At 39.2% G+C, this 27,250-nt stretch overlaps 1 protein-coding gene across 2 annotated transcripts; it reads right to left on the minus strand.

Moving 5' to 3' along the window:
* Positions 1-27,250, minus strand: LOC109633622 (dual specificity testis-specific protein kinase 1-like). 2 transcript variants are annotated; one of them, XM_020093632.2, is made up of 10 exons: positions 27,061-27,250; positions 25,496-25,568; positions 10,680-10,873; positions 10,027-10,148; positions 7,857-7,905; positions 6,957-7,106; positions 3,981-4,154; positions 3,486-3,569; positions 2,635-2,721; positions 1-2,068 (listed from the first exon to the last, which is right to left on the minus strand). In XM_020093632.2, the coding sequence occupies exons 2-10, from the start codon at positions 25,524-25,526 to the stop codon at positions 1,964-1,966; spliced, it is 996 nt and encodes a 331-aa protein (XP_019949191.1). In that variant the 5' UTR covers positions 25,527-25,568; positions 27,061-27,250; the 3' UTR covers positions 1-1,963. The 2 variants fall into 2 exon arrangements, with proteins under 2 accessions (XP_019949191.1, XP_019949192.1); XM_020093633.2 differs by lacking the exon at positions 25,496-25,568 and having other exon boundaries at positions 27,061-27,201.

The raw sequence follows: 27,250 nt of genomic DNA on the forward strand, positions 1-27,250 counted from the left end.
TACAATTGGGATGAAACTTTATTCTTCCATTTTTAGTTTAGTAGAATGAATGAAAATGGTTACATTAGTTTTCCATGTAATCTTGCAGTGACTCTGATTTGCAGACGGTTATTTACCTTGAATGGACGAAACTGCCCATTTAAATGGGAAATAAAGTTTTTTCTACTTTTCAGACATTATTTCCTTGGTGAGTTGATTATCAAATCAATTCAATTAAATTTTAATTTATATAGCGTCTAATCACAACATAAATTATCTAAAGGCACTTCACATGGTAATTCCAATTCAACATTATGTTTGTGCTAAAAGCCTGCCAGCAGATTTTGTATTTTGCTGTATTCAGATAATTCTTGATAATCTTATATATTTTCAATATTTTAGCAATTGTGTGAAGTCTGAAAACTAGATTACATGGTGCCAATTAAAAGACCGAATAAATTTAAAGGGCCAGTGTGTTGGATTTAGTGGCATCTAGTGGTGAAGTTGCAGATTGCAACCAGATGAATACATCTTTTTCTTTAAGAATGTAAAACCTAAGGTGACCTTCAGGTCAGTGTTCAGTATTTAATTTGTCTGTTATTGGCTGAGGTGCAACATGGCGGGCATGGCAGAGGACCTGCTCCTGATGTAGTTATGAAGGGCTCATTCTAAGGTAACAAATATATAACAATAGTTTACACTAGCAAGAACACAACTTTTAAAATTATAGATCCCCTGAAATCCTACACACTGACCCTTTAATAGGGGCAGTAACTGAAAGTGGCTTGTCTGAGTTTGTGTTGTATTGTAGCTGCCTGAAAAATCACTGTGAGACCACACACACAACAGAAATTAGTCAGAACTGGTAAACTTGAGAGAATGTAGACACTTCCAACCCCTATCTGGGAACAAAACGTGAGAAAAGCAGAAATATTTACACACATGTTGAACTCAAACCTAACACATAAATTCAGAAACAATTACAGCAGAATACAGATGGGGACATTGAATTGTAGATGCAGTTAAGAGAGAGTTTTTTGTCATTTCATATTGAGATTCTTTGGAGAAAATATCATCTAAACACAAAGTCATCATGCTAAGTGAGGTCCAATAACCTAATGATGTTTCTTCTTTGTTCCTGTAAAGCTGATATGTTGGAGGCTTTCATTACTGAATACACTTTAATGGAAATAATAAATAGCTTAATATGATACCAACATGAATATTAACAGTGAACCAGAACATAGAGTAGTTTAAGTTTGACCATGGCATGTTTGAGGTTTCTGCCTCAAGTTCAACTATTCAGAATATAGAAAAAATGACTAATAATCTCTTCAGCCGTTTCCTTAGTCCCATGTGTTGATCCATTAATGCTGTGCTTTCTGGAAAACCTTTTAGTCCCATCAAATATGATCTCATGTCAGGTGATTCCTTTGTTAAAGTCCCAGTAGAGAGAAGCTTATTGTCATTCTCGCTTGGTCAACAACTGCAATTTCCTGTTGGAGCAGAGTCCTGGGCTGCAGAAGCACACAGAGGAGGCAGAAAATACATCAACAGACTCAATCGTCTGTATCGTTGGTTACAGAACAAATACTAAAAGCAAAAACAGAGGAATGAAGACGGACTAGCGCTTTAGTCAAGAAAGACGTCAGCAAAAACAAACAAAACCAGATCGTACTCTATATTCACTCCTACAAGCCTTACTGCTATTTACTGTTTATGTAAAGCATAGTGTCCATGAGAAGTTAGGATAGTTTCCACTGAAAGCACATCTAAAACTGTATATCTGCACCACCTCAGTGAAGGCACGTTCCACTGTGGTCATGTGTTGCGCAGTGGAAGAGAGTGAAGCCAGAGAGGCCGGAACCCCCGACTGGGTGTTGTCTTTACTCAGATTCAGTCCAGTTTCCTGTCAAGACAGTGGCAAATAATCTCAGACCGTCCGGCCCTGATGCTGAAAGGGTGGGGTTTCCTGATGGACCGCTCAGCTCGTGCTCAGGTCAGATTTGGGCGGTGGCTCGAGGGTCTCAGCGACTTCACCCAGCTCATCCAGCAGCTCTGTGAAGGCTGGTCGTCTGAAGGACTCCAACTGAGACAGGAGAAAAGACAAGTGTTTGAGGAAGCCCGTGCATGTGAACATAATTAACGCAATGCACACTATGGTTTCACAATATTCAACTGATCAACAGGTGGCAGTAATGTCCCATGGTATTTTGCAATGCCCCAGCAAAGGCAGGGAAGAAGAAGACCAGTAAACATACCACACATTTAAAATACTTATATCCAAGTATCCACAAGGGAACACAGTACAAGTATAAAATATACACATTTGTCAGTTTTCAACATGTAACTAATGTAGTGTTGTACATCATCAACCATCTTAACCTTCACAAATGTCCTGTTGCCTCCACTGAACTAGTGAAAATTATCGTGATGATTTACAGTGCAGGTAAGAAACCTTTTGACTATTATTGATGATTCACCAACAAAAAATGCACCGTATGGATTTAAATAATGCTTCATATAAATATAGCTACTTGCTAAAACAATATTTTTGTCAGCTAATGTTTTTCTTCAATTCTCCTCATCACTGCTGTGACCTTGTTTCTGTGTTAACGTGTTTCCATGCATGGAGTCCATCCTCCATCCACCTACCATACAGCAGCTGGCTGCCAAGTCCAGGAGACGCTGAGGACAGTCGCTGACTAACTCCCTGAATGTGCTCACATCCAGCCCATAGTCCTGAAATACACAGACATCATCAGTCACACATTTTACTGGGCATCTGTGCTGTAAGCGGAACAATAAACATTTGTGCCATTTCTTTGGGACTAGCTGGTGACAACACACATTAAGAAAACATATGCTGCTGCTCACACGCTGATCCTGAGAGGAACACTCATTTACTCACACATGATATATGAGGTGAGCTCTGACTCAGAGGTGTTTTTGGGTCAATACTTGAGATTAAGAAAGGCTAAGGACTTGTTACATTCAATATCCATAAGTGTTATTATTTCCTTCTCCTTGAGTTTCTTATTTTAAATGAATAGGTTCATTCAAATTTCACCTGTGCGTGGAGCCCACCTGGCTGAAGTGCTTCACACACGTGTCCACACACGTTGCTGACACAACTGTCTTTATTATCGACATTATTTTATTATAATTGAGTTTCTGCTTTGACTACATAGTAAACATGTGACCTCCACTTTCACCGCTCCAGTACAAACAGATTATAGCCAAACAAATGGCTGCTCATCAGGGAGAGCATCAGATAAAACTGGATAAGAAAAAAAAGGGGAGATATTTTCTGTTACTGGAACAATTAATCGACTCATCAGTGTTCAGATACTAAATCAACAACAACTTTGTTTAGTGATAAAATCTTACTACCACTTAACACAATATTAAAAAACCATTCAACTAGTTGTGATCATGGGAGTTATTACAGGTACATGGAAATTGCTGCACACTAGCTGATAAAGGACTTTCAAATTGAGCTGCACCTGTGTCCTGGGTAGAATCTCTGGGTCAGCAGGAATCCTGGCCAGGATCTCACAGAGCACGATGCCAAAGGAGAAAACATCCACCTGAGATCAGTTAGGTAAGATACAATCCTTTAGTTTGATACCAAACAAACTCCAAATAAAAATATACTAAATATGACCTGTACAATTTAGTCAGAGATGTATTCTTTTGAACAAAAATGTTATTATTTGGGGTTTTTAACCTTTTCGCAGTTTTCTTATCAAATAGTTAATAAATTGATTTATAAAATAATCAGTATATGATTCAACAGTAAAGATAATGAATTATTGCAGACCCATACATTTTTGAGCATATATTCTAGGATTTTACAGCTGGTTGCACGACACTTAAAGAGCAAACTAATACATGCCTGTTGTATGAATTATTGTTTACAATGCTTGCAGCACATTATGTCAACATAGTAAATCTGCATCCAGCTGAAACAGTAATAGTAATAGCAGTTTATCCTCTACCTTGCGGTCGTATGGCTCCCCTCGGAGCATCTCAGGGGCCATCCAGAAGGCTGAGCCCACCAATGAGAGCTTCCTGCCGAGATCTTTAACGGGCAGCTCCACCACCTCCCTGGCGAGGCCAAAGTCCGTCACCAGGGCCTCCCGTCCCCGAGAGGACACCCGAATCAGACAGTTCTGCACAAACGCAAACAGGAGATAGATGCATCACAGGTTCACAGGTTTCGTCAGCAGATGGCAGTGTAAGGCTGATGATGCCTGTTAAAAAAAACAGCATCAACAGTTCCTTTTTTAATTTTGTCTTTAATTAAAACTAAAAAGAATCTTTTAATCCTTAAATGTGCTTCCATTGAGTGTGCTTGTGTTCCCTGGAACAAAGTGAGCATCCAGCTGCCAGACAAACAGTCTCTCTTCAGTCTCTCCACGTATCAATAGGCTCAATAGAATCTTCAGTCAGCACCTTTCCAGCACACTAAATAATTCAGCCACACCACATGTGAAGAGAGTCCGTTGTGCCTGTGTGACATCCAGGAGCCTCCATCACCGAGGCTCGCTGACAGGCTGATATCTGACTTTTTAATTTGTTTCATTTTTTAAATTAAGTTAATCTCTTCATGGATCACTTAGTTTCCAGACAGCGATGGAGGGGCGACGAGGGGCCGACAGTGGGAGAGATGTTGCATAACAACAGTGGGTGGCCTGAAGTGTGTGTGTGTGTGTGTGTGAGTATGAGTGTGTAACATTTACAGTGTGTGTGGTGTTTTTGCATATAGATAAATCCACAGAAAGAAATTGGAATGTACATGAAGAGCTGTGTTGATGACATCACAAAACAAATGAAAAGATGATTGACAACGAAAACATCAAATGTTAATAAATCTTTGCCTGTGCGTGTGTGGTCCAGGTATTACCCATGTTGTTGGGACCAAAATCAAGTCCACATAAATTATTAAATCTTAATGTGAATACATTTTTTTAGGTTTAGGTTTGGGTAACTTTAGGTTTAGCTGAGGGTAAGTGTTAGGTAAAATAAATCTCTAAAAATGTGGCTCCAATTGCACCAGAGGCCCTTTCCATCCAGTAGCCTGTCATTATGAGGCTCTCCTGGGAAAAACTCTGGTCCCAGACCTCTCGTCTAAATTTAGCCAGGGCCCCTCATGTCTCTGCCAAGGAAAGCAAAGGTTTGGGGAATAAAACTGGAACGCTCTTGTAGATTACAAAGAGAAAAAAAAGGCAGCTTGTAAGCATTCATTAAAAGGGGCCTCAAATTTCCATAGCTTCAACTCTAATTCAAGCTAACTTGCAGAGTTACTGAGGCATATTAACAATGACTGCATTTGTCGAGGGGGCTTTGGAATGTAATTTGCTTTTTGGACGTCCTGAAACAGTCAGAAACGTCACATGTCCAGCCACTGGTGAAGTGGGCAACTTAATCCCAGTGAGCTTTCTTTCCAGGTTTATTAGTGTGGGATAAAACCAACATGGGTTTAAAAGAATCAAAAGTACAAATTCCTGCTTTTTGGATCTTGATTCAGTTAATGGATGTGGGTGTTTACATTATAAAGACATCTACACACGAGGGTGACAAATAACCAACATGCAAATGTGGGATCCTGTGGGAAGAGTAGAGACAGAGAACCTTAAGGAGAATTCACATGTCATTCCAAGGAAGTTGGTGGGACAGTTTCACATCCTGCTGGGAACATTACGTACTCATGTTAAAAAAAAAAAACTTGGAAAAATATATTGACATGCAAATTCATCCCACAAAATAATGGCCCCAGTGTGTAAAGGCCTTAATGACATATGTGAAATTATATCCTTTAAGGTTTTATAAAATCCATTTAATCCATCATTGGATTGGTGTTCATCTTTCCACGATCAATTCAGCTTTTTTCATCGAAGTAACACTTTTATATTTTCCCTAACAGAGAGGTGATATCATGACGTCATCTTCAGACTATAGCCTTTATTCTACTAGTGTCTATGAGTCAAGCACGAGATATTTGCAGACCTGACATGTTCACAAATGTTTTACAACTTGTTAAACTGAACTAAACACAAAACCTGCTTTGTTTAGATTCTTATCAACACACAGGATTTGACGTTAAATAATAGTTTGACATCTCTGTAGCCATAGCTACAGCTAATTAACTGAGGTAGACCACCCTCCTCCTTCTACAGTGTGTGTTTACCTCGACCTGTGACCCCATATCAAATCTGAAGACAGTCTGTTCCAACAGAAATGAGAATGATTCAAGCCAATTCTGAAAAACTGTGTCATACGCCCCAGAGCGGACAAGAAAACATATCAAATCATTACACAGTTCAACACAGGCACCCTCAGATACACAAGCTTTGCACAAGGCCGGTGTCATGAAGAAGATAAAGCCCCTGATGTGTAAATAACACGTATGGAGAGACTGCAGGAACAAACTACAACGTTTATAGAAATAAACGTTTGCATGTGGCAACCTCACATCACAGACGGTGTGTCATCTACCACAAATACCACCTCCATCACTTCAGTCAGCAACTTTCAAAGTAAATAGTTTGAAGTGGGCAGCTGTTACGTTTCCTTAAACATGAAAGTTTCATGTGGGACTATCATTCTGAGTATTGATTATTTCTATTAAATCACAGCTCATCTCTGCTGCTGTTTTGATTTTCACATAGCAGTGAAAGTGTCATCTCATCAAGATCCTAGTGAGACAGGCTCAGGCGGTATATGCTTCAACGTATTAAAGTGTTTTCATGTCCAACATTTAGTTTTTGAGCTGTGGTGGACAAGTATCAGCTACAGTGTGTCCCCCTGTGAGGTCTCTGCAGTGGCTGAGGTGACTGAGGTTCTGATTGTGAGAGCACATGATGAGAGAAGAGATGAAACTGTCATGAGCCCTGCGGGGTGGGGGGTGTGGAGGAGGCTGGACTGACACAGGCTGTAGTGAGACAGAGACTGGGTGTGGGGGGTTGTCTTACCTTTGAGTTGAGGTCTCTGTGGTAAATGTTCTTGTAGTGCAGGTAGATCATCCCTCTGCTTATGTCACAGGCCAGGTCCACCTTCTCTCTCCAGCACAGGGGAACATCTTTCCTGGCCAGAAGCTCCTCCAGACAGCCACCGTTGACATACTGAAACACAGCCAACACGCACAGCCATGTTTTAGAGAGCAGGACATACAGTCAGTCACACACCTTTCACAGCCGCTCTCACATCAAGGTGGTCCATTTAAATATGACGTCCTCCTAAGTCGTCCCTGCCTCCGCCGCCCGAGCTTCCACCTTTCCAGTTTACAGTCTTAACCAGGCTCAAATGTTCCAAGGTTTGAAAGGTTTCAAATGTTACTCAGTGTCTTGATTTCAGCTCGCTCTTGTATAGGACTCTTTCTGACGTGTTCGACAGCGCTCTCCATCACTATCATTGAAACACCAAGCGAGGGAATATGTTTTGTAAGAATCATCCCCGCAGATGACGGACACTTCTAGAATCAATGCAAAGGCCCATTGAAGCTGCTCTGGTAGCTAATGGACGTCCGACACCTCACTAACACACTGTGTGTTGGTTTTTACTATAATTTGTTTTATATTAATAAAGCTGAGTCAGCCGGACAATGTAAAAATATCAGACTATGTGAACGTTCTTATCATATATGCTTTCATTCCCGAGGTAGTGACCTATCCACACCTTTATGATAAGGTGTAAGGTTTGATATCACTGCGAATACTGCTGGACGGAGGCCCAGGTTACACAACACACACCTGACTCAGCTCGCTGAACATTCCTTTGTCCCTATCAGCTCATGTCAGTACAATCTGCTGTGGTTTTATTTCCATACTCAGAACAAAGCCAGCCTGGGAACATTCACACTAACAATGACTCACCTCTAAGATAGGATACAGTTTGTCTTCTTTGACACAGATTCCCAGATATCTACAATAAGAGAAAATACATGCTATTAATTCTACATCAACTTTATTACTGAAATGTATTACTGTAGATATAGTACATATTTTTGTATCTGTGGAGACTATTTCCAGGGGTGGATTAATCCATATTTGATGCTGCTGATTTGGGACTAAGTGAAAATAAACTACAGGATGTGTGTTCACGCTGATAAAAGAATGTAAAATGCACTGTTTTAATAATGGAGCTGTGCGGTGCAGAGGAATATGAAACATCAGATTTAAGATGCTCGCAGCAGACTTTGTTGTAGTTTTTAGAAAGTAAAATACTTGCAGAGAGATGCTTGAATATTAATTGGACAACCAAATAGAATCTGCTACATATATTGTCTACAGCATACAAAAAAATGGACATATTTACCTTTAATGTCAGATTCAATAATTAAAACATTGAGTAACCTGTCCCTTTTCACATTTACATTTTTCTAAAGCAATTTACAATATTTTTACACCTGCACTGACTTTAAATAGGACTCATGTTGCATCCTGAGAACATTGGCTTCAGCAAACTTCATTAACACAAAGTGTGTGTTTGAATTTGGTGCGTAGCAGGTAATCACAGGATGACCTCAGCAGATACAATGCGCCCCACTCTGATAAACCTCCAGCCATGACCTTGCTTCAAGGCTAAAATAAGATTGCTTAGGCAAACATTATGTCTGAATTATGTAACTGCTGGAGACAGCACCAAGGTCTCATTTCATCTATGTTAGTGTAGCTGCAGCAGGGCCGAGCGTCAATTGTGTCACATGCACCTACATGCACTTATAAAAAATAGTAAGATTCTATTTACAAGCTATTTGAGTGTTTTTCAGCTCATTATTTTACTTTCAAGACGAGTTTTGCTCCCACCCACGTTGCATTCAGCCGCTGGTCTTTACAGGAAAACTTTCAATAATCCCACGATACACTACCAACCTACTCAGCACCAATTATCAGGAAAGTCAGTCCAGTTAACAAATAGTGAACACAGTGAAGCATTTCTTAAAGGACCAGATGTGTTTATCAGGGGTTGATGGAGACTAAAAGAGCAAAAAGAGGGTGAATATTGGACGTCCATCAAACCCATGTCCAAATGAATGATAATACTGTGTTTGTGTTGCATCTGCTAGCAAATATGTACTCTACATCTACGTGATATAAGGTAATAACAATATTGCATATCATTGCATATTGAGATATTATCATTATGTTTCTGTTATGGCAGGTTGTCTTTGGTTTCTACTTATTTCCATATGGCATAAAAGTGAAATTGCATACTTGTAATAGATTGCCATGCTTTAATGTCAATTTTTTCATTGCTTAGTAACTATACTATTTTATAACAACTGACTGTTTAACTCAACTACATTAGTCTCCTATTCCCATCTGCATAGTAAATTGAATGTATTCGCTGCTATTTATAATGACTGGTATTCGGTATCAGTAGATGTTATTCTTTGCAGATTGTATATAGTAGCTAGTCTCTTTTGCACATCACTGTATCACTTACTACTTGCACTGTTTTATCACTTTATCACTGTACCACTTTTACTCTTTGCACTGTTTTATGTTTTTATGTTTTTATGCTTCTTAGATTACTGAAAAATTCAACCCAGTCACCTCTGTTTTAACTTTGCCTCAACCTAGTTCTGCCTGAACAACTCAACTACCATCCTGCATGAATGCTCTTTCTATGTAAAAAAGAACTTGTACTTATTGCACATCTGTACTGCTGGAACACAAGAATTTCCCCTCGGGGATGAATAAAGTATGTCTAACTATCTATCTATCTATACTATGAAAAATACTTCTATTATTTATCATACATAAGTACTTACATAAGTATAAAGGCCTTTCAATGTCATTGCCATTATACTGCTTTATAACTATAGAAGGTATAAATACTGTTCCTACATTACAGACTGTGAAGTTGAGATGTAGGGAAAAAAAGAGTGGCAGGGAGAGTGTGATGCGTGGGAGGGTGTTGAGTCTGTACCGACAGAGAAGAATGTGTTATGAGGGAAATCCTCAGGCACTTTCTTCTGCTGTTGCAGAATCATGAGACAAACCTCGGAGGCTTTAGTTAGAGACACGAGCAGACAGATACCTGACGATGTTGGGGTGGGAGAGTTTCTGCAACAGGCTGATCTCTCGTACGATGCTGTCCTGGTCCACGTCATTTTTGTAGATCTTCACCACCATCACCTTCCGACTGGTGCTGTGCATCACCTGAAGGACATTGGTAGAAGCAGAAGTAGTAACAGCAGTGGAGGGTGTATCAGTGGTGATGAAGAGACTAGTAGAGAGGGAGTGGAGACAGTCTGACAGCAAGCTTTAAACTGAATTAAAATAACTAAATTAATCAATTGAAGGAAAATAGTTTTCTGCTCATGTAAAAAACCTAACTTCCTCACATTCACTCAATATGGGCAAATCAAAGAGCTGATTCCCCCCATCATCCATGCATCCTGTGGCCCCTATCTAGCTCATTTCAATATAGACAAAGCCTAAACATATGAAAACCAGCTCTTCTTGTAGCTCTTCTTGTAGCTCTGCTCCAGCAGCGGTATCACATTCAAAGTTATATAAGTCTCAGCTCGAGATGAGTCGGCTTCTGCGCCCCCATGGTCTCCAGAGCTGGTGGGCCAATCACGGAATGGCAAGAATGTCCCAATTAGTTGCCGAAACAAAGCAAGCTTTGATAGCAGCTCCCATGTAGGCATGCAACAGGGGGAAATGGTGTGAGGACAGTAGGAATACCTTATAGACTTTGGAGAAAAAGCCACTTCCGATTAGCTCGGCAGTAAAGTTTTCCCAGAACTCCAGTTTGCGGACAGCCGTGCGGAGCTTCTGCCAGCGGTCCACATTGTAGTACTTGTCTGAAGACTCTCCGTACAGGGTGGGACTGGTGGGCTCTGGGGACACGTCCACATCACACATCCTGGAGATATCCACTGGAAAAGAGGGGTCACATAAGCATTAAGTCTTCGTGCAGCACTTTATGTACTGTACATGTGTGAGGTTATCTATCTATCTATCTGTGTGTGTGTGTGTGTGTGTGTGTGTGTGTATGTGTATGTATATATATAAATAATTGCATTATCTGTAAGTTGGAGTATGTACAGTATTTGATGTTATGTATAATTAAGAAGAAACAGGTAAGACAGGCTACATTGAAGATACAGGCCCAAAGTCCAATCCTATCACCAGCTACCAACTGGCTACCAATGCTCCATTTATATATAAATATATACACATGTAGATATTTCTAAATTAATTTGATGAAGGGCTAACTGTATTAGAACATTGGTGCATCAATCTGATTGACATTTATCCACTAAGGTATTAAATGGCACTAGTTTGCAACACAGTTGATTCATATTCATTTTCTTGATCTATACCAATCCAACAATATGTAAAATAATACCATTGTGCAATGCTGCTTCACTGATCAACACAAAAGACGGGATGACCATCAAAAGACCAATTTATGCATCTTACTATATGAAAGCAACGAAATGAAAGAGAAGCTAACAAAAGGTCTAATTTCACTCTGCCACTTATTCGCTTCACAGATGAGAGTAAGGGCTTCCACTTTACAGAAACAAAGACAGAGAATAACGTGAGGGTAAAAATAGAGACAGGAACAATGGATAACACCGCCGGATACTGAACACACACTGTCCAGAGTTGTCAAGTGAGATGTTTTTCCTCAACACACATAATGAAGGTTTAATCTCATTTCTGAAAAGGCGTAATTAAAACTATTGTTATATGAATGAGGTTGATGGTCAATGTGTATTGAAGGTAGACTTCTATAAGGCAATAAGAACTCTGGATAATTTTAAAGGTAAAATCATTATCATTATTTCATTTTGCATTTCAAACCTTTTTCCTGTCAGCATATTTTTATTGCATGCACAGTTAATAATATAGTCATCAACAGGAAGGCAACAGTAACTCAGACAAACACACTTTGAAACTGTGAACTGAAAATAAATGGTGGTGGATGATCTACAACAGCAGAGGTCAGGTTCACTCCTGTCAGCTAAGAACAGAAATGTGAGGCTGCAGTGACACAGACTCATCAACTCTGGACACTTTAAGACTGAAACACATAGCCTGGTCTGATGAATCTGGATTTCTGCTGAGGGTGCTGAACAGAGACAATCTGATTTTGTAATGGTGTGAGGAATGTATTCTAACCCATAGTCTGAATATAACAATCAATTTGATCAATTGTTTCTTCATGGTCACAGTTTATCGTCTTCTAATGGCTACTTCCTGCAGGACAATGCTCCATGTCACAGAGTTAAAGTCTCTAACTGGTTTCATGAACATGGCTTCTTATTGTACATGGACAGTTAGCCGTTATAGGAGACAACAGCAGTGGAATGTGTCTGCAAGTAGTTGAACTGAAGAAAAGTACAAAAAACTGTAAATATCTTACTACCTGTATGGTGTAAAAGATGCAGTCTATCATAACCAGAATTTACTCATATTTAAACTTAAAAGAACATTTTTCTATTTTTCTATTTTTCTTTAGAGCAACAACATCTCATTTCTGGGAGTCAAACTCGTGCTGGTGGGACTGGACTCGTCCCACCCTTCCCCTAGGTGTGTTCGCTTTTGCAGCCAAAGCAGGAAATGGAAGGTGAGTAATATTGGCCTGCATTAAATATAAATGCTTATTTCATAACCTGTCATTGTTACAATCAGGAAACATTTTCATTGAACTGACATGCCAATAACAGGTTGGTCAATGTAACAGTGAATCCTGCTGTTCCTCTTGAATGGGAAGCATGTGTCCAATCTGCTTTCTTGGTTGCACCAGACCAGAAAACTAAATGATAGTTTGTCATATTTGGAAAAACACTTGCCTGACTTACTGTCTTGCCTAGAGCAAAACAAAACACCAGCAACTTTTAATCTTACTAAGCAAAACAGTATGTTCAGCGTTTAATCAAATTATTATACTGACAATTTGTGGGCTCAGGAGGTAGAGCGGGTCGACCACTAACCAAAAGGTTGATGGTTCTGATTCTGTGTGCCTTAATTCCCTTAGGCAAGATACTGAACTAGGACTGGGCGATATGACTTCAAATCAACGTGTCAAGTCCTGTACGTGTCCCACAAACTTCTGATTAGGGATGTTGTTTATTGTTAACCTGGTCAGCGGGGGAGGGAGGACAGGCGGCACAGAACATAGCGGAAACCCAACAGTTTGTTCAGTGAACACATCTGGGAAAATATTAAACCAAATTAACCGACATGAGTACGATTAGTAGTGTGTGAGTGATGTGTGATGGAGAAAGTGCTGCACATAAATGCACTTTATGTGAATGGGTGGATGGCAAATCTGTACTATAAAGCTCTTAGAGTGGTCATAAAGACTAGAAAAGTGCTAAATAAATACAGACCATCTACCATTCATCAACAGGGACCTTTTTGATGGAACAATTTCTTGTCCAGGCGAGAAATTACCTGGAATCTGCACTAGCTATTAAATAACTGTACGGAGATGACAAGACTTCAGAGGAATATTCATTTCCCTCTGCTTCTAGAGTTTGTGCTAAGCTAAGCTGACAGCCAGCCAGCTATAGCTCATAGTTAATGCAGAGTTGGTAGTAAGAGTCCCTTCATTTAACTGCAACAAAGCTAGTACACATGTTCTTTAACTGTTATATGCCTTCAAACACCCTCTGTAGTCCAGTGCATGTAGGGCAGGAGTAGGCCTATGTTCTGAAGACAATGGGACAATGTAGCTCCCAGGCAATAGCTAATGAAATAAACATGTCTTCCTGAAGCACTGGACAAAACAGAGGCAAAGGAACTAGAATGGCACAGAGACCATAAAATGCCAAGGCCCAAACAGTCCCCTTATGAGACCACAATTAAATTCATGAGATTCAATTAAAGGTTATTTTATTTGTATAGGGCCAAATCATTATATACATTATCTCAAAGCACTCACATAGATGGTCGAGACCTTAAAAATGTAGAAACTCAACAGTTCTCACAATGAGCAGCACTTTGGCGACTGTGGAGAGAAAAAACTCCCTCAATAACTGGATGAAACCTCTAGAACCAGACTCAATGTGGGCAGTCATCTGCCTCGACCGGTTGGGGTGAGCAGAGAAAAATGTGGAGGAGAGGAGAGATGGGTGGAAAAGAGGGGAGTGAAGAGAGAGAGAAAGGGTGGATGGGGAGGAGAGAGGAGAGAGAGACCAGGAACACTTGTGCTCTGACTAGTTATAATGAAAACAATAAGAGTGTAAAGATGTCATTAATGATAGCAGCAACAATTAATGTAATACTTGATTAATAAGTAATAAGTATTATTGTTAATACTACTACTGCTACTACTAATAATAATAATTGTTGTTAGACTGCAGTTCTGGAGTCAGATATCAGAATGAAATATAGATCTGCACCAAATTGCACACATTATTAAATATCAATCCCTTATATATGTTTCTTTTCATCAGGATCCATGAATCATTCTCTCAGAAATCAATTAAAAAGTTGAAAAAAAGAATCTTGCCATGTTCAAGAAAGTGAAAACAGAAAATCCTGGATCTGCACCAAAAGTGAATGGGTTCTTCCCAGACCCATGCTGCATCCTTCCAACAAGTTGAGGTAATCCAACCAAACACAGAAGAAATGTAACGTCCTTGGCGCAGGTAACACTAGTCTGACTGGGCAACATGAATTTAAATAGGCAGATGGTCTTTTCATGAAGAGAAAGGGGACAGAGGTGCTGATCAACCTGACATTATTGAATTGTTTGAGAGTGACTTCAATTCCCACAGTCAATCTCGAACTCCTGACCTAGTTTCCACCACAGAGTGCTGGTGTAACAACACCGAAGGTCAGAGTTTGTGTTTCCCATGACAACAGCCTCTCTCGCCTTTACAATGACGTTGGTGGAAAGCACACACTGACACACAAACACAATTGGCAGGGTTTCGTCAATCAAGCTGAGAGAATCAACCCCGGTCTTTCAGGCTGCTTTTGTTCATTGGGCTCCGGACTAAACAATCACTGCACTTTCAGCTCTGACACTGTCAGAGAGAAAAGCTTACAGTGCAGCCCTATCGCCTAGCTGTCACTCACTCTCTGTCTACATTCTCTCGTCTGAATCACTCACCGCCCCTTCTTTTCTCTCTGCACAAGAATGACTGTGCTTCACTAACTCTTTACACCTCCCTTTGGGATCTAATAAAGAATTGTTACTTGTTGTTAAATCTTCACCAAAGACAGGTTTGTCATATTTCAAATATGATTGATGCTCTTGTTTGATCAGGGTCTTATTGTTCTATTCCTGTCTACCCTGTTCCTACTGGACTGTAGCATGTTGTATTTCAATCTGCATAAATCATACTTGCTATCTTGAGCATGTGTCATTTAAAGGTACAGTGTGTAGAATTGTGTGATATCGAGTGTTGAAGTTGCATGTTGCAGCTGAACACCCCTCACCTCACCCTCTCCTTCCAAACATGATAAAGAACCTGTGGTAGCTTCAGTTGTCATAAAAACTCAAAAGGTGTTTAGTTTGTCCAGTCTGGACCAATGTAAAAAACATGGCAGCCTCCATAGAGAGGGTCCCCTCGATGTAAATATAAAGTATTTAAATATAAAGTATTTAAATTTAAAAGACCTTTTCTGAGGTAAAGAAAACTACAATTCATACAATTTAGATGAAACAAACTAGTGAAAACATCATGAGGATTATTCTACATTAAATTTCTGACAATAGTTCCTTTTCACCTTAATCTTACACACTGGACCTTTAAACAGTCTCCACTCATAAAAACATTGCTCTGTTGTATCTCTAACAGTCAAAAACTCAGCTGAGTTACTTAAATGAGATGCTGAGAATAGTCCACCAATGAATGCCATTTTTAGATCTTTCTGTGTAATACTTATACAAAACTACTGTGTCCAGCTACTTTTGGAAATTGCATGACTTTTTAATGACACTACATATTTATAACCAATATTTATTACATAAACCATATTTTTAACCTTAAATTCGCTGCCACTGACTCTATAACCATTACTGGTGGAGTAATGGTGTGTGGAGGAGGGAATAATGTCAGACTCTGTTGTGGGCTGATCTGTCCATGTCGGAGCGAGTGTGAGTGAATGTGAATGTTTATGCACACATGAGGTCTGGATGAAAATGCTAGAAACACAAACTTGTGCAGTTACACCCAGCAGCAACACCTAATTTTATAGTTTATAGGGTACCCACAGTACAGCATGCTATGCCATGTGCCTGAGCGCCCAGCAAGTATCACTTCCTTATTCAATACCATTCTCTGTGTAATTGACACTAAATAGTCGATGCCATAGAAAGCGCAATTGAGTTTTTGGATACTCATAAATCATTTTGTGGTGGCAAGTGACTAATTTTTACATCTAAATAGAAGTACTGCGAATGGCATAACAAATGTGTTAGTAACTGTAACTTCCAAAGACTGAACAATATTCTGACATTGAGATCACAATCATTGAGAGTTTCTTTTTCACACATGCTGCACATACCCGTAGGTTTTCCCTGAGAAACATGCATCACAACTCCTCTGCAGATCACTTCTGTGCAGAACGTCCACTCACACTGACTTGCTGTAAATTCTCCAGACAATGACCTGTTCTAGTCACACATTGGCTCAGTCAGACATTGGATGTACTTTGGAAGCTGGTTCTGACATTGGCGTTCACACATATAGTTCAGGAATGTTGTGTATATTTGTAAGCTGGTCAGTTTTCACTCTCCTTTACCTATCAGATATATTTACTAGAAAAAAGTTGCTTGTTGTGTCTGGAAACAATAATGATGAGAGTTGAGAGACTGAATCAAAACAGTAATGCTGAAGGCCATATAACCAAAGCAATGAGCTAAAACACACAAAAAATAATATTCATATATATACATAAGTCAAACAAGTCATAGTGTGAATTATTTTCCAGCTTCTAGTGCAAACAGAATATACATAAATCTGCATCTTGCATCTCATGATTTTCAAAGGAAGGTAATAATGCCACTGTAACTGTTGCTGCTGAATACAGACGCACTCTGCAGTGTGTCTCCCTTCCATTCTCACTCTCCATGTCCCACTCTGTCTGCTTTTCATGGCTGTTGTGTTGTTAGTTTCTTCCAAAATCGGATTCTTTACCAGCACACACTTTTCTTTTTACAGAGTGTGAAAGTTGGAAAGCTGCACAAGCGACATGCGGGAAATATGCCCGTCTGTGGTGAAGGGCACTCATCACAACCCGCTGTGAGTTTGACCTACGTCTGACCACACAGAATGTCAACATCGCCCTGCTGACGTCCTCTCAGCTGATAAAGAATGTTTCACAATAAAAACCCGTTTGCGCCAAAGCGAGATTTCCATCTGTCAACACAAGGATTCTCTCTGAGGAATTTTCAAAAGATTGTACAGGGATGTGATATTAGCTCGGAGCAGAGGGGATGTTGTGTGTGTGTGTGTGTTTATGCACTTCAGGACCAAACCTTTCCGAGCATAGAGGACCCTGTCACCCTGTCCCGAGGGGGATTCACGTCATTAGGTGATGTCAAGGTGGTGACTCACTGGGTTCACACTTGAAGCCAGAATGATAAAAGTCACACTACGTTAAAGAGGAGTTGGCTCAATCTGCTGTTTTCTTTTATACAGAATAAGTGTTAATGAACCAGATGAATCACAGGAGGTTCTTTCACAAGGACATGCACTGCGCGAGACACATTAAAATATCCAAACACACACACACACACACACACACACACACAAATATAGATATTTTCCAGTTTCAACTCCATCACGAAAATGGAAAAGAATCCAAATCAGGTCTTGAATAGTCAGAGTTTAGTTAGATAACAGTATCTTTAAAGCCTCGCTGACTTTGGGCACAAAGTCGACAACGCAGGCAACTGCAGCATAGCAGAAGATTGGTTAACAGCCCTCTGGTCACAACATTTTTGGCTGTTGCCTGTAAATTAAAGCTGAGCCTGTGCCATACCACAGCAGCTGTAAACTGCTTCATGGATTTTCCAAGGTGACGTGATGCTTGCCTCAGAACTCTGCCTTCGTCTGCAGTTTATGAAGGCAGGGGCGGCAGCTGGGGGGGTATCAGTGTTTCATGTTAGATGACAGATCAATGAGGGACGAGCTACATCACACATAGCTGTGGCTCCCCACTGGTGTTGTTGACCACAGCTGGTGGTGGATGGTGCAATGATGGCTTAGGTCACTACTGAGGAATATAAACTGTGGAAGGAAAAGTACAGTGGTTGGTGTATGTCCCATTTACTTTTGAGTTCTAACACGATTAAGATTAAGAAATGCAGCTTTTTGGATGTAGACATGTGATTACTTAGCACTTACATTAAAATTGTTCTCATTCGAACATGATCTGCATGTCAGAACTGTGCACATACTACATATGGCATTAACATGAGAAAGCAGAGACCATAACAATTCATACACTTAAATAACGGGTAATGAATTGCTTATTGCAACATTAAAGTGCAGATACTTACATAATTAATTGCATATAAAAGAACAGTTGCTGATGTAGAAGTCTACTTCAGGGTGTATCAAGTTGTGACATAAAGATAAAGATAAAATTTGGTATCAATTTAGTTTTCAAAGCAGCATTTTTTGTTTTCTTTCCACTTCTAGACAGCAGAACAAACATAATACAGTCACATCATTCTCCTCTTAGAGCTATATCCACCATCTTAGCAAACAATGGCACCACACTCCCGGCAAATATGGAGTCAAATTATCATTTAAGTCACTTTTCTGCCCCTCTGAGTGGGGAAATCCAATATTTACTCTCCTTTTGGCATTATTTTGGTCTCCTCCAACGCTAATTGTTTCACTATGTTCACCATCTGTTAACTAACATTGTCTGTCAGTTGTACACCAGTGCTTTTTGCAAACAAAGATATTTAGCAATGAGAACAGTGATATTGGACCAAACCATTTATGCTGTGGGCCATAAAAACAAAAACAACAAGCTTTATATTTCTGTTTGTCTAAATATGTTTGCATGCTTCTTTTTGAATATCTTACAGAATTCACACATAATAGTGTTAAGATTTAGTAGTTGGGTTATCGTTTCATATTTAAAATGTGTTCAGTTCGTAAAGTTTGTTTATTTTCAAGTACAGCACTATGATTACCATATGACCATAGATCATGATGGTGGATCGCGAATCAGAGATTGTAATGGTGGATCATGGATCGTGGTGGCAGCTGATCGTGGACTCTGATTTCGTAGAGACTGCTTGATATACAATATACTCACATATTCTGCATATTAACATACATATTACATATTAACTCCTCAATTTCAATTGTCATTACTGCTCCCTTCATCTCTATCAGACATTTCCTTATGTATAAAAACATTGATACACCTTTCCATGATGTTAAAAACTGTTTCCTCAAATCATTTAATATTGTAATTTTGTTGATGTGTTTAGCTACACGTGACTTATTTTGCACTTCTGTCTGTCCTGGGATTGTAAAAGATCTTTCCCCTGTTAATAGGGATTTTTTATTCCTCACTCTTGTTGAGGATGTTGCACCTTGTTAAGCCCTTGGAGACAAATTGTGATTCGTGAATATCGACTATACAAATTTGACTGATTGATTAAACAACTTCAGTGGCGTCATGACTTGTCAGCAGCGGTGCTCAATAACCATTTCATAAGCTGGCAGCCACTGACCTATGATCAATGTGTTTGTCTGAAGTGCACTGACGTCAGTTTGGAGGTGTTATCACTGATGCATTACCCACATTACAACCTTGGCCAAGCCATTTGATACCACATGCTCAAGCTGATGCCATCCAACAATCCTTTAATAACAGTGATCCTCCTGGTCTGCACTGTGAGCCTGAGGCTGAGTCCTGCAGATTCTGTGAGGAGATTCATGGGAGATCAATAGATTTCAATCCATTTCCAACTAACCCAATATTGAATTTGTCTTGTAAACATTATGCAATGAACAGTAATGACAATAGCTGTTTGATAACTCACTGTTCCTGTTCATGTTTCAAGTCTTCCTGTACTCGATAACTTAGTCTTGTTTGTGGCGTCAAAAATCTGTGTATAGATTAGATTGAAATGATGCTATATGTGTAGCTGAGTTATAGAATGGGTTAATTAGGATGGAAGGAAAGGATTCATTCGAAAATTAATTTAAAAGAAAAAAAACACAAGCCTCATTGTTTCAATATTTTCTTCTGTGCTTTTTGTGTATCTAGAGGAATAAAAGTGAATCCACTGGGGAGCAGATCAGAGCTGGATTGTCCTTCACCAAAAACCTTCCATCTTAACTGTCACTGCTCAACAACATACAGAGAAACCAAAGCAACGCTGCGGGAGAACATTGTTGCTGATGTTGAGATCAATGCAAGAAAAACTGCCGCAACATCTGAGATGTTATGTCACTTTCTACTAGTTTCTCTATAAAACTTTATGCCATGTTGTGGTGATCCAAAACTGCCTTACGTTCTGATTCTACCCCCACTGGTCATGTGCTGTATTGCATTACACAGAAACAAGGTGTTAATTACAGAGACAGCAACGATGCATGTGTATACTGGTGACCTGAGATGAAAGGACTGATACCAACCCATGATTGTAAGGTCAAGGTCAATATAAGACTGTTATCCTGTTAGCTTAGCTTAGCACTGCAATAGCTAGAACAAGGTATAACTTGTTAGTTAGTGAGATTTAGAGATGCTAAGTGGATCCAGAAGGAAGGAGATACGGCCTCCTGGGGAAAAACGACTGCCAAGAACTTTTACATTGAGCTTCTGAGTGGGACATAAAAGTGGATCTGAGGAGGAAGTAACATCATATAAATCAATTATTTATATTTTATTAAACTTTAAGGTGAAGAATTTAAGCTAGGAATAAATGTTTTTTTCTGCACAGTTTTTGCTAAAACCTTGGCGTAGGCCCTGTACACACGTGGTATTAACATGTGGTTTCGATCATATACGGAGAGGGTTTGTCCACATGTGTCCACATTCTTTGAGCAGTGTAACATGAATCTGTCCTGGGCCACATATGAAGCACCTCCTACTCAGCTGACATCATCTGACCCACTGCACTTTCATTATGAATCTTCACATTAATTTGTTTACGACCACCGCCCCTCTATCAACACTGATCACCACATAATGGTCGATACTTTCATTGAATTGGTAAAATCCTTATTCACATTGTAGCTGCACGAGAATCATTCAGGCTCCCCCGACTCATCTCTCTAACTCTCTTTTGCTCGTTCGTGCCGACACACGCACACGGGTGTACACACACACGCACACACACACAAACAAACACGTAGACATCTGACACACTTGTGACACACTCAAGCTGGGTAAAAACCACATAACTTGGTCTTCGTTAACAGAAATGACGTACGTGTTTGTTTGTCTAGAGCAGGGATGTGAGATCCAATCTAAGATCCGAAAACAAGAAGCATGTGGGGCCATATTTTAATGTCAGGTGGACGCATGCATTCAGAGCTGTCCACTTGTGATCGGATCACAAAAAACACATGTTAATACCTGGTGTGTACGGGGGCCATAGATATGGATTTTGACAGCTGGTTGTTACGATAGGAGATTCTGTAGTTGTAGTGTCTCAAGGAGCCGAAAAACAGATTTGTTGAGTCTTTGTTAGCATGCAGCTAACATGCAGTCTGCTGCTGTAAATTGGTCACATTTAAAATGCTGCAGTCTCAATAAAACAGAGCTAAATAAATGGGAACATCTTGTGCAAATGCTTACGCAAATCTTTTATGCAAAACAAAGAATTTTTACGCAAGCACATTTGCACTGAGCTAATGTGAAGCAACAGAATCAATCTCTTGCAAATATTTTAAACCTAGCACTGAAATGACTGTATAATAACATGCGACTGACTGATGTTCACAACAGTGATTCCACCAGAGATTGAACTGCTGTAGATACCTGCTCACTTGGAGGTCTTTACTTAAAACAATCCATTGTCACTCAGGAAATAATACATTATACATTTCTTCTTGTGTTTCTTCCACTCCACTGACCTCACTCACTATCTACATTTACCGTGTTTAAACTCAGGTTACAGGTTAGGTTTGGTTTCTTCTTACCTCAACAGTATTTCTGTGTTCAGCTCATGAGCCTCTGTGTTTTTTTTCTGTCACTTTATACTGGAAGTACCAAACCAAACAAACAGGATAACATAGTGAGCAAATCATCAACATTATTTGGAATGTTGATTACATAACACCCAAGTCAGAGGCATCATGAGGATGGAAACTCTCTGATACAACAGAAAGCTGTTATTACGGCCTTGACTGTTCTGTGCTCCGCCCTGTGGTACACCATCTAATACCATGGGGAAGTGGTAATGTGGTTACTGTTGCAGTCCCAGCACCAAGTTCCGAGGAAGAAGACAAAACAGGACACTAACTGAAGAGTCATTACTTGGAGGTGATGTGCCAAGGGGCAGGACAAAAAGTATTAGTCACTATGTACTTTTCCTTTTTGGTGAAGGGAAAGTATAAATATTGGAATTGGGGCATCTTTTCAACTTCTTTTCCCTGAAATATAAGATTAATTATAAAAAAAAGACATTTTGCATGTAAATGCAAACAATTTAAATAAAATTATGATAAATATTTTTGTGGAAATTATCATTATTAGGGCTATTAGAAGCTCCTCAATGTGGATGGTGCTTGTGCATTTGTCATGGCCTTTTAGCTGTTCTTATATATAAGCCTAATTAATTAATGCTCACATGCCAAGTGATGTTTAGGCGGTATAATGTTTGCAGTATTCATCATCTTAGTTTTGCCTTTTAGAATGCTAATATTTGCTAATTAGGCTTAAGTACAAGGTACAGATGACGCTGATGGTGAACATTCTGTATTTATGGAGCAATTATCTAGTCTTGATGAGCTCTTTACGGAATAGTTTTGCCATCCACCCATTCACACACAAATTTAAACAGTGCACTTTCTCTATCACACGTCATTCACACATTGTGGGCACAGCTATCAGGGGCAATTTGAGTTAGTATCAGTATCTTTCCCAAGGACACTCAGGCAGGTGGAATAGGGAAAACTCGAATCAAACCGCCGACCTTCTAGTCAGTGGACGACTCCATTACAAAAAATTAAGGGGAATGTCATTAGCTTTGCAGATATTAGGCCATAAACCAAAGTACTAGACAAAATAAAATATTGACACTAAATGAAAAGTCAGGGGGAATCACCAAAGTTGGTACAGTGCATCCTGTGGGGACCATGAGTATATGGAACATGTATCAAGGTAATTCATCCAACAGTGTTCCAAAATTGCAAAAGTGAAAGCTTTGCCTTGCTAGTGGCACAATTATTAATTGTCCTCTGGTTCCCATATTACATGTCTGTAATAAATTCCATGTCACTCCATCTAACACACATTAAGATATTTGTGTCTGGACTAAAGTGGCAGATTGACATACTAGCATTGCCTTCCCTAAAGCTAGTAAAAGTAGACAGTGGCTGTAATATTAGGTAAACAGGAAGCACAGCTTTGGTTTATTTGCTAGAATGTACCAAGTTTTGCAAACTATAGCAATAATAAACTTTAAGTATGCCATTATAATGTTTTTACAAACTTAATGTGAAGTTGGTCATGTCATCAAAAAAAAGTTAAATCTCTAACAAACATAACATTTAGACACCTATTAAATCACCAAGATGAAAATAAAACAAACTTAAATGAATTCAATATTCAACTGAAAAAGAATCCCCTCTTGAACTATTCAGAAGGCATTAGTTCAGGTCTATGTTGAGGTTTTAAAACACCGTCACGCTTGACTGTAACCAAATATCTACTGGGCCCCTTACACTGGTACATGAGACCAAGTAATTTAAGTAAAACATGCAGGGAGGGATCGTAAACATCACGACACATTATCTAAATTAAAAACCTTAAGTAATATTCATGGCTGCTTAAATTATTAGATCATAGAACAGTGATAACAGATAACATAACAATAACACTGTTGTTGAGTTATAACTCCTTTGTAAACTTGATAAGTCTCTTTAATAGAACTTAATAAGTCTGGGGAAATTGGTTCCAAAATGGAACCAGCTTTGAATTATAAGATTGTATTGAGCACATAAACAAACAGGACATGATTGGGCCACCCCTGAGGTTATCAGATGAAAAGTTGTTTCAAACATTTTATGTGATTTTCATCTTAAATCTATCAATAGTAATGGGTTTGTGTTCTAAGGGCGACCCACCATGCAAACTTAAACAGTTTAACAAAAGTTAGATCAGTTGCTGATGTGTGCGAGCTGTAAGTTTGTACTCATTAACATTACATGTGGCCTTCAAAAGGTTTGTTAGATTACTGTCAGTGAAGCCTGTTGCTAACATCTATTTTTTTTAAATCTGACTCAACTACTGAAAAACAATTACATTTCTGACTCATGAAAACATGATCTAAATAATTTAAAATGTAAATCAATTATAGGTTTGGCACAGTTGTTGGCCTCGACGTATTTAGTTGGTTGATGCTGATCCTGACATCAGCCTTTTCTTACTCAGTTTGAATGATTCCCCCTCTTTGCCAGAAGTCACGTCTGAGTGAATAACGTAGCCAGTCGTGTTTGCAGTTTCAAAGAGGCTGATTGGTCAGAAGTTGAATGTCCCGTCCTCTCCTTCGTACACACTAGTTCCTTTTCAAAGCTCATATGAAACTTGACCGCACTGTGAACCTGTCAATAGTTGGAGGGCACACACACACCCACACACACGTTCCTTTCACTCTCAGCTTGTGAGAGTCAAACTGCAGGCCTTAAAATTATTGCACAACCTGTGAAAGTGACAATATTAAGATGATGTACACTAATCTGTTTTCCAATGCATCCTTTTGAATAATATGATATTCCATATAGTCCTCAGTGAGGAATGGAGGTAGACCACACAGATGGCTCAAAGGCCTGCAGCAACCTACACAGTCACTGCAAACATGAGCCTTGTAGCTAAGTAACCAAGCTTCCCAGGCATGTAACAGTAACAGTGTGGAGGTAAATACAAAGGTGGTAAATCAGACATTGAGCCAGTGCTCATTAACAGCCAACAGCAGTGCTAAAGAAATTATATATATATAAATTTTTTTTTTTCATACTTGATGTTACTTTGGATGCAAATGATTTGACTTGAGCATTTAAGGATCTTATAGAGGCTCATTATAAACTAGTCATAAAGAGTGAATGTATTGATATGAAAAGTATATAAAATGTAAAATACATAAACCAAACAATGACTTTGCAAATGACCAAGAGAACATTTGCATGAGGTAAAAACATCACAACATGAAACTGTGATGAGCGACATCAAACATACAGAGGTCAAGAAAAATGACAGTGTTGTAGTTGAATGTACAGATAAAAGTCATTTAAATCACTTGCGCTTGGTGAACACACGATGTATTTATGATCTGACAGAAATGCAATTTGAAAGGTAGAGTTGAAAAGGTGTTTGAATATCTCAGTACTTACTCCATTGATTTAATAAGCTATTCATATGCATCCTGTGGACGATGGAACAAGCGCAGAGGTCTCTGTGCAGAAACTGAGGAGGAACCACATACAAGCAACAACAGATAAGCAACAACGCAGACACAGGACAACACATGTCAAGCAAGCAACACTGAAAGCTGAAGACTGGTATGACATGATGAGACCATGTTTAATGCATGCTTCAAATAAGTCCCTCATCAGTTTAATTCCACATGTGCTTTGGAAAGAACATGCATTTTGAGAAAGCTTCCACCTGTTGTATTATACTATATAAGGTTCCTACCATTTTATGATGGTGATATATTTAAAGAAAAAGAGTGCAGACAGGTATGCTCTCATGCCAAATACACAAATCAATAGTGATGTTACTCATAGTGCTGCCCTGATGTGGCCAACGCAGTATTAACCTGGAGGCAGCATGTTTGAGCTCAATGCCAGATGGAATATTTAAGGTAATAAAACTAGATTTTGTCAAAAGGCTCTTTACAGAACAAAACAATAAGTTAAAGATGAGGCACAATGCAGGAGCCCCACTATAAAGGCCTGTGTCCACAAGCGGCTTTTTGCACTGGCAGCATTTTTTTTTTCCTACAACCTAGTTTAGGGTTGAAAGAACTCAACGTCTTTGTCATAAAAACAACAGTGTACAGCTGTAGCTATTTTGAAACTTGAAAACAGTTCAACTTTTAGTGCATGAACACGCTTGGCTGATATTCTCACTAACCTATTGAAATCAAGAAGAGGACTTACGATATCAATAGTTTAATAGTTTAAATCAAGTTTGTGGTGAGATGTTGACATCTGGGGGTCTGGATGCCATTTTTCTGCCTCCTCGTTATTACTTTAATCAGGGAAAGGTTTTATCAAATCTGAATCCAGTTGTGAATGTGCTTTTCAAAATCCCAATCCTTTCAAATCCTTCATTAGATCTTGTAAATTGTTTGGATGAAGACTTAAACTTAGATTGAACTCATAGCAGTCTGTAGCTTCCTCTAATGACATTAACAACACAATGATATTTGTAATATAGACACAAAGCACCTGACTCTGGTTTCAAGTATGGTAATATTTAAACCATTGACAATCTGCTGGGCTTTCGCCAGATATTTTTTCACCACTCATTAATTCATTAACTCTGCCCTACTTCATGTCTTTCAACAGCCATAAAAGTGTATTACACATTGCATAAGATATCAATTCTACTATATTATTTCATACATATGAATCAAATGAACCCCTGGTATTTACTTAATAGAACTTGACGTTGAGGATAACTACACTAGGTCACAGAAAATAGTTTATCACCAGCAGGCTGAGCATTAGTCCTTCTGAAGTTACATTTTTTACATGTTTTAATCAACTTGAGAATTAAAGGCCAGTGTGCCATGTTTATTGAGAACAGTGTTGCTTAGTTATCACGTTCTCCAGATTGGGAACCACTGCATATGTACAGTCTGTTGTATAATCCTCTACACATAGGGATTTATGGTTCTTCGCCTGTGCAGCAGACAGTTTAAAACAGAGGAAAACAATAGTGTACTTACATAGATTCAGTCCCAGTGTTGTTGTGGGTAGAAGAAAGAGAGGACTAAGTTCTAAACTGATGAAGAAGTATGATGCATCATATATCCGTGTGCTGTGTGTGTGCAAGAACTATAACAGCTCTGTGGGGCTGCAGCTCTTTGTGCTGTGGGTGTGCAGCTGAATCCAGGCTGCGGATCCACACAAGTGCAT

The sequence above is a fragment of the Paralichthys olivaceus genome, chromosome 4, assembly GCF_024713975.1.
Source record: "Paralichthys olivaceus isolate ysfri-2021 chromosome 4, ASM2471397v2, whole genome shotgun sequence".
NCBI classification, from domain to species: domain Eukaryota; kingdom Metazoa; phylum Chordata; class Actinopteri; order Pleuronectiformes; family Paralichthyidae; genus Paralichthys; species Paralichthys olivaceus.